The sequence below is a fragment of the Xiphias gladius genome, chromosome 13 (genome assembly GCF_016859285.1).
Source record: "Xiphias gladius isolate SHS-SW01 ecotype Sanya breed wild chromosome 13, ASM1685928v1, whole genome shotgun sequence".
In the NCBI taxonomy this organism is placed as follows: Eukaryota; Metazoa; Chordata; class Actinopteri; order Istiophoriformes; family Xiphiidae; genus Xiphias; species Xiphias gladius.
This window is the reverse complement of record NC_053412.1, coordinates 581,511-590,102: the sequence shown is the minus strand read 5'-3', so window position 1 is coordinate 590,102 and position 8,592 is coordinate 581,511. Positions and strand designations below refer to the sequence as shown.

Below are 8,592 nucleotides of genomic sequence, written 5' to 3'. Positions count from 1 at the left end.
AAGTTTAGTTGTACTAAGCTAATGAATTCTGTCAATTTACTCAAAGATGATTTTTTTTCTAGTTAAGTGCGGCCCAGGCTTTCTGCACTGAGCTTAGGGCTTAACTCTGTGATCACGTGGAGCTCTAAGCAGGCTAGACGACCCCAACACACAGTCTTTTATTGTGAAAAGCGGAGTGAAGTCCACAGCAGCGCTGTTGCATAATCCACAAAGCATACGTTACATGTTTAATTTTCGGACAGGTGGAGATGATCACGTAGACAGACAGTTGCTGTCAGTCTGTGTGGTCAGTCGGTGGCAGGAAACACACGGGAGAGAAAAATGCAGTCCATATTTGCACAAAACGGATCAGAGACTCCAGAGCCGGTGAAAGCTCACGTGAAAGGTGAGTTTCAGGCAGGGTTCACAAACCAGTGCGTCTGCTGGTTTTCATAATAATAAGAATGTTACTGATTCAATTTTGGTCCAGATACCGTGCTGCACTTTACCAGAATGGCCCATATATTCCCTGGAGGGGTTTTCCTGATTAGTTATGCTGGACCAAGTTGTACATGGGATTTTTTTCAAACTGGCAAATCAAATCAAGTTTTCCTAATTAATGGCTTATGATTCATCTTTAACGTGTAAATAAATCCAGCCACTGTATGTGAGACGAATTTCGCTGATTGCTATTGATGAAAAATGTACAGTTGTTTTGCTGCAGCTTTTCTTCGTTGTTTAAAATTTAAAAAAAAATCCAATTTTAAAATAAACAGGATAATGAACTGAAATGAACATTTGTGGTTTGCAAAAGGATGCGTGAAGGTTAATGGACGTTGACTTGTAATTTATGCCTGATAAGTGAATATTTTACATATAAATAAATAGATTTTAAAAAAATTATGACGAGCCACTAAAAGTATTTGTAATATTAAAATAGATCATTTAGTCTGATAACGGGTTGTGAACTTATATGTTCAACAAACAGTATCATGTTTGGAAATATATAGTTGCATAATATCAGTTTTATAGTTTAACAGTGGAGAGTATCAGATGGATAATGGCTCTTGATCTCAGTGACAGTTGAACCCAGTTGAATCTATTTTCCTTCAGGAAAACTGCATGTGATTTATTTTCATTGATGGATTTTAATCTTTAATTCTCTTGTATTTTTGATACTGACATTTATGAAACATGCATTAAATGTATTTTACACTTTTGTTTCACCTCTGTGTGACTTTCATCTTCAGCTTTCTGCTATCACAAAGAAAATGTGGTTTGCCATCAGGAATCTGAAACTGCAGACATACACCAATGAAAATGAACAATATAAATCTATAGCAACACACCTGTGTGTTGACCTGCAGGCTCCATCCCGTCATGGCTGCAGGGCACGCTGCTGAGGAATGGGCCCGGTCTTTTCTCTGTGGGCAGCTCCGAGTACAACCACTGGTTTGACGGCATGTCGCTCATCCACAGCTTCACCTTCGCCAATGGTGAGACTGTTATTAAAATTAAGATTAACATAAATATAACTTTAGTATCTCACAATCAATATGTGATATTTCCCTAATATTCAAAATATTACGGTAGAAAAGATAAACTTGCTGCTGTAAGACCTGTCATGAAACAAATCCGTGATAAGTTTGACCTCCTTTTGTCTAAAATCCACATTCAGAGATCTGGTATCTGGTATTACTGCATGTGTTTAAGGTTCTGTTGTCGTTGTTTCAGGTGAGGTGACTTACAGAAGCAAGTTTCTGAAGAGCAAAACCTTCAAGCGAAACATCAGTGCCGATAGGATCGTTGTCTCCGAGTTTGGAACCATGATCTACCCAGATCCCTGCAAAAACATCTTCTCCAGGTACAGTCCATCAAGGACATGTAGAGACCAGTTTCACTCTATATTGAACAAGTAAAGATTTTTTTCAGTCCACTGAGAACACGTATAGATCTGTTAAAGTCCATTCAAGAGATTAAGATTTTATTTTATCTATAATAAAATTATTTATTTATTTTGGTCCACCCAGGACAAGCAAAGGTCTTGTATCAGGCCATTTAGGGCTCATATAGATTTGTTTCAGTTCATCCAAGACCTCAGGAGATCCGTTTCAGTCCATTTGGAACATGTACAGACCATTCAGGATCTGTAAAGATCTGCCTCAGACTCTCCACAATGTGTCCAGAACACCTTAAGATCTATTTCAGTCTATCCACGACACAGTGAGATCTGTTTCAGTCCACTTAGTCAATTTAGTCCATCAGGATATGTGTAAATCTGCTTTAGTTTATCCAGGACATTCTCTCCAGTAATAAAAAATTAACAATAAAAACTGCTCAAAAACCTTCCTTTTTTTCTAGGGCATTCACGCACCTCTGCAATGTCATCCCCGACTTCACCGACAACAACTTGATCAACATCATTCGCTATGGTCAGGACTACTATGCCTCCTCCGAGATCAACTACATGAACCAGATCGACCCTGCTACTCTGGAAACTGTCGGTAGGGTAAGTTAGTCCCACCTGCCTCTTCAAAGCTCTAAAGGGTCACTGATCAGGTGCAAATACCTCATCAAACTTATCACATGCTGTGTCTATACAAACGAAAGCTTTCCGCAAAATTCCAGATAAACTACAGGAACCACATCGCTCTGAACTTGGCAACGGCTCATCCTCACTACGACGACAAGGGCAACACCTACAACATGGGCACCGCCATCATGGGCTTCGGTCGACCTAAATACGTCATCTTCAAAGTCCCAGCTGACGCCTCAGGTATGGTTGCCTTCAGATCTGGTGTGACTTCAGAAACCTCAAATGAATGGTTTGTGTTGATGTCGCAGTGAAGGGCAGAACGCAGTTGTACAGTCAGACGTCTGTCTCTAATCTATCCAGGCCCTTCTACATACTACAGTAAGGGAACAAGACCCTCTTTGTTTGCAGCAAGAAAGTTATTTAATTATCTCTGAGCTCAAGAAGTCACATCTGGATGTAATTACAACAAGAAACTGGCAGCGTGATAGACTCCCTGCATCATAGCTCACTGTATTTACACGTCTCTTTAGAAGTCAATATGTAAGCGGGATATCTGATTTGCCTTTTTCAGGTTAAAGAATTAAGAATATATAACGGAGGATTATTTCCACTGTAGGGGAAAAATTTGATGTTTTGAGAGCAAAGAAGTAATATTTGAGAAACTGTTTTGTGAAAAAGTTGATATTTCCAGAAACTCATAAAATCCAAAAAGTTCTTACCCACCATAAAGTCTTAGTGACAGGAACATATAATCAAAAAACTCTTGACTTGAAAAGAAAACCAAAGAGGCTGCACGTTGTCCATCACTTGAACTCAATTTATTAACACAGCATTTTGGTCCTCAAATCTTCATTGTGGAAAATTCATACAGAATTTTGCCTGATGAAAGTCTGAGGACCAAATAGTTGTTTTAAGAACGTGAGCACAAGTGATAAAAAAGTATGTAGGATTCTTTGGTTATCTTTCTAGAAATATATGGCATAACTGTCGTAATATGACGACTGTTTTTCCCAGTGTGGATCATAAGTACGTCGTAGTAAAGAAATCTGCTGCACAACATTAGTTAAAAATATAATAGCTTCTTAGAAAGAAGAAGGGCCTTATCAATACATCAGCACAAATGTGAACAAACAGCAGGAGTAGCTGTTTGCTTTTTATAAATGAACATCCAGTATATTAAATACTATATTTCCTTTCTTTTATCACTTTTACATTAGTTCTATAGATATTCATCTTTAGTTTATAATGAATGAATGAACTTATTCTTATTGTGCCATTAAAAAAAGCCCTGACATCTAGGTAAAACTGAATGCAAGGTGCCGCGAAAATTTGCGGTCACAATCTGATAATAATAATTATAATAAAAGTCATACAATACTGAGTTGTCTGTTTCAGATAAAGAGAATAAAAAGCCGGCGTTGAGCAAAGTGCAGCAGGTCTGTGCGATTCCATTTCGATCCGCTCTGTTCCCAAGCTACTTCCACAGCTTCGGCATGACCGATAACTACATCGTGTTCGTGGAGCAGCCCTTCAAGCTGGACATCTTCAAACTGGCCACCGCCTATTTCAGAGGAGTCAGCTGGGGGAGCTGTCTCAAATTCGACAAGGATGACATTGTAAGCCCTCCCAATTTTATTCACTGCTGATAAGACAATGATCTACCTACACTAATTGATCTATCTAAACGATCTATCTACACTAATTACTGTCACTAGCAGCAGTGGACAGAACCAGGTTTTTTTTCTTTCGTCAGGGCAAATATAGTTAATTTAAATGAAAACCAAGAAAAATAAGACCTTATTAAACTTAATAATGGATCTAACTGGTTTTAGTAAAAAGTGCAAAAACATAAAGTACACAAAACACGCTTTTAAAACCAAGCTTTTTTTTTTTACATTGGGGGCAGAAAGATTCAAAAGACCCAGCACCAACATTAATTACTTGCGGGTTTCCTCGGGGTTCTATTCTTGGTCCTCTATGCTTTTGGCTGAAGATGCAATTTTTTTTGGCCACCTGTTAGAAGCAGCAGAACAACCTAAAAACATAACATCTAATAGATATTATCACCTTATTAAGGTGTGGTGGCTAACAAGTGAGCAAACAGCTGTCTACTTCCACATCCAGCAGACACAAAAGAGCATGATCATCCCATTGGAGTGGAGTCCACCCAATTAATATTTATTTAAAAAGATTCAAAGATTTTGAATCCAGTTGTTCCTAGAAATGACAAACGGGCAAATGGTCAACTTTGTGAGAAATGCAGATTGGTAAGAGGACCTTTCTTTTTATCTCTGTCCCAGACAGTGTTTCACGTCATCAACAGAGAGACGGGAAAGGTGGTGAGCACCCGTTTCTATGGCGACGCCCTGGTGGTTTTCCACCACATCAACGCCTACGAGGCTGACGGCCATGTGGTGTTCGACCTGATCAGCTACAAGGACAGCAACCTGTACGACATGTTCTACATCCAGAACATGAAACAAGAAACCAGCAGCTTCATCCAGTCCAACAAAAGCTTCTCCCCACCGGTCTGCCAGAGATTCGTCCTGCCGCTCAGCATCCATGAAGTACACTTAGATTCAAAAATACACCTCAAATATACACGCCGAAACACTTTAAGGATGTGTTTGACTTTCCAGTTCATCATTTTATGAACTGCATGTCTGTATTAATAGTTTCTGTTGATTTGTTTTCCAGGATTCTCCCAAAGGAACCAACCTGGTGACGCTGACGAACACGACGGCCCAGGCGGTGGTGCAGGAGGACGGATCCGTCTACTGCCAGCCTGACACTCTGTTCGAAGGTTTGTCATCCACACAGTCAGTCTGTCTGACCTGAACGCATCTTCATTTTCCCAACGTAACAAGTATGATTACTCCTCAGGCCTGGAGCTGCCGGGGATCAACTACAGTTTCAATGGTAAAAAGTACAGATACTTCTACGGCTCCAGGGTCACGTGGTCTCCTCATCCCAACAAGGTGAAACACCTCAGACTGGCCACAACACCATCAAAATCCAAAAATAGTTTTCAGTAATCCTCTGACTTTTCCTCTACTGCCACCAGCTGGTTGACAATTTTGGTTTTAAGGCAAATCTGACCAAATATTGAACGGATTGTTAAGACTTTCGGTGTGGACATTCAAGGTACCCTGAGGATGAACGACCTTTCATCAAGCATTAGTCTTTTTCCAGACCTTGGAATAATCGCCCACAGTTCTGATTTGATCAGGTATTCAAATAGCTCTGGTGCTGTGGTTACATGACTAATCACAGCTTTGCAGGCCTGATTAAGAATGGAGACATCATCTTCCAACATTGCTAGACTCTTAAATTCAAATCTTCCAACTGTTAAATTGTAGTTATCTGCTCCTAAAAACCACTACTACAACTTGCTTTGCCTGAAAATTACGACGGCCAGAAGGATACGTCCCTCGCTACTATCACTGGTTAGTGCAAACCAGTAATAGTAAAAATAATTCACAAAAACAAAAGAATAAACTTGAACACAATGCCAGGCTGAATAATGAATCTGATTTTTAGGGTAATCTAGCACCATCATCATGTCAACATTTCTATCTGTGTAATACTTTGGTTTATGAACAAATATCTGAGAAACCTATGACATTAACATTTATGGCTAAAAACAATGTTAACAGGGGATCACTGAAGTCATTACACTTCATCCTTCGGGGAACATGAATGTCTGAACCAAATTTTATCACAATCCATCCAACAGTTGTCAAAATATCTCAGTCTGGACCAATGTCTCGGACCAAATGACCAACTGACATTGCCATCCCTTGACAAGCACTGCTAGCAGGGCTCAAAATACCATGACCTCACTTTGTAATTCCCTTCTAACTCTTTCGTCCACCAGATCGCAAAGATCGACATCGTGGCCAGGAAACACATCGAATGGCATCAAGAGGGCTGCTACCCTTCTGAACCGGTGTTTGTCGCGTCTCCGGGAGCCGTGGAGGAAGACGATGGTGAGGGATATTCTTTTTCTTAGAAACCACAACAACACTCTCACACACGTCACAGCGCAAGCAACATTAAACCATCAGGGTGGAAAGGATCTTTTCTTCTCTGGTCCTGACTGTTCCCACTTTTCTTCTGACAGGAGTGATCTTGTCGTCCGTCATCTCTACAGATCCAAGCATTTCTCCGTTCATGCTCGTCCTCAATGCCAAAAACTTAGAGGAAGTTGCCAGAGCTTCCATCCCCGCCAATGTCCACATGGACCTTCACGGACATTTTATCTCCACTGCCGTTTGACCACCAACACACCCGCTACATTAACTATTTTTTATGTAAATTCTGTAATATTTTGCTTCTGTGTAAAAAAACATTTGAAAAAATGTTTCATTTCTGAAGATTTGCCATTCAATGCAAAGGACATGTAAAAAGATAACATGAACTTAAAAATGAAAAGAAGCCATTTTCTCTTTTTCAATTTTTGGTATTTCTGTTTTATGTATTTTAAAAGACTGATTTGGAGAATATTTAATATATCAAAATGTGATAACCTATAGCTGGATTTACCCAGAGCATGAACCTTAAGTGCAAGCACAATGTGTTTTATGTTGTTTAGATAAAGAAGTTTTATTTACTTTTTTCACTGTTTGTCTTTTGTATTCTAACAAGGCACAGGAACAGGACCTGCAACATCACTATATATTGGAAAAATTTGTTTCCATCTGCCTTTATATCATAATTATCAATACAACTTTTCTGCCTCAGCCAAGCATAAAAACATTTTTAAGATATATTTGGATTGTTTTACATTTCTGGAATTTGTTGTTTTATTGCAAAAACTTCTATAAAAGACAAGCAAATGGAAATGTACCTTATTCTCAAACATATTTAAAACTGAGCTCGGGACATTTTCTATTTAGTTTCAGCTTTTGAAAGAATAATTCGCCTTTTTGTCCTATTATTATTCTCATTCTTACTGTGCAAACAAAAAAAACAACTAATATACTCTGCAGGTTGTTTGAAAGATGAGCAACAGCAACTTCCTTTAGATTTTAGAGCCCGCAGGGTTGTTCAAGGAAAAATAGTTTCTGTGTTGTTTTATCTTCAGAAATTTTATCTCAGAACTTGTGAAACTTTTCATTTTGTCACGAAGCAGCAGCTTAAATATTTCAGCTTTGTGAAGAGATGAAGCGAATCTGAAAGAAAAGTTCTCTCTTTATTACAGATTTCTCTGCTGTAAAAACTTTAATAAGCAGATGCCTGACTCTTTTAAAAACCTGCAGATCATCTGAAAATCACCTGCTGTGATCTTTGTCTGTAGACATCACTGGAAGAATTTTAGGTTTACAGTAAGAAAATAATAAAACGTGGAGGAACAACAAAACCATTAAATACAACACACCAGAACAGTTTTATAGAATACACTTAAATATTTTTTAAATTTGCATTGCAAATATTAAAAATCAGGGAGAAGGCAGAAGTCGGGTCGTTCTATCAGAACTGGTTTGTACTGGTTTCGAATCCGTTCTTTCTTTTGTGGCTGGTTCTCCCAGGCTGGACGACTGGACACGATAAAATCTGGATAAAGTGTGCAAGAAGGTAAATGTGGGTAAAAATCTGTCTCTGTTTGGGCTGGTTTGTTTTCAGGAACTGTGTGAGACGTTGTCATCTTCAAAAAAAAGAAAAAAGTATCTGTAGGGATGATTCTTACAGAGCTGCACTTAAACAATGGCTGCCTGAAGAAAACCAATCTCAAAACTGATGGATAATTTGGCAAACGATTAGCAGGACTATAAGGTATACTGGCATGAGTTACACATGGAAAAATAAAACACCTGTATGGTCCTTTAACGGTCTGTTAACATGTTCAATGTTAGTGTTCAGGGTACAAACTGCATTAATCTTTCTGTTCATTTCTTCATGGCGCGATATGCCAGATTTCCTTATAATTTTAGGGATTTTAAGCAACTCCAACTGTAATACTTACTGTGTCTGTTAGGGGTCGGCGCTATGGACGAAATCCTCTATCGCTGTATGTAAAAAAAATTTTTAAAACTACCAATGTATTTACTATTTCTTGGTAAAATCAACTGAGACAC

General features: G+C 38.7%; 1 protein-coding gene across 2 annotated transcripts; it reads left to right on the top strand.

Moving 5' to 3' along the window:
- Positions 1–258: 258 nt before the first annotated feature.
- bco1l (beta-carotene oxygenase 1, like) lies at positions 259–7,263 on the top strand. Of its 2 annotated transcripts, none has more exons than XM_040141798.1 (11): positions 259–385; positions 1,347–1,475; positions 1,714–1,843; positions 2,341–2,488; positions 2,608–2,755; positions 3,911–4,131; positions 4,816–5,082; positions 5,213–5,318; positions 5,399–5,493; positions 6,393–6,504; positions 6,639–7,263. In XM_040141798.1, exons 1-11 carry the CDS (start codon positions 322–324, stop codon positions 6,791–6,793), a joined length of 1,575 nt encoding a protein of 524 aa, XP_039997732.1. In that variant the 5' UTR covers positions 259–321; the 3' UTR covers positions 6,794–7,263. The 2 variants fall into 2 exon arrangements, with proteins under 2 accessions (XP_039997732.1, XP_039997733.1); XM_040141799.1 differs by having other exon boundaries at positions 288–385; positions 1,230–1,475.
- The last annotated feature ends 1,329 nt before the right edge of the window (positions 7,264–8,592 follow it).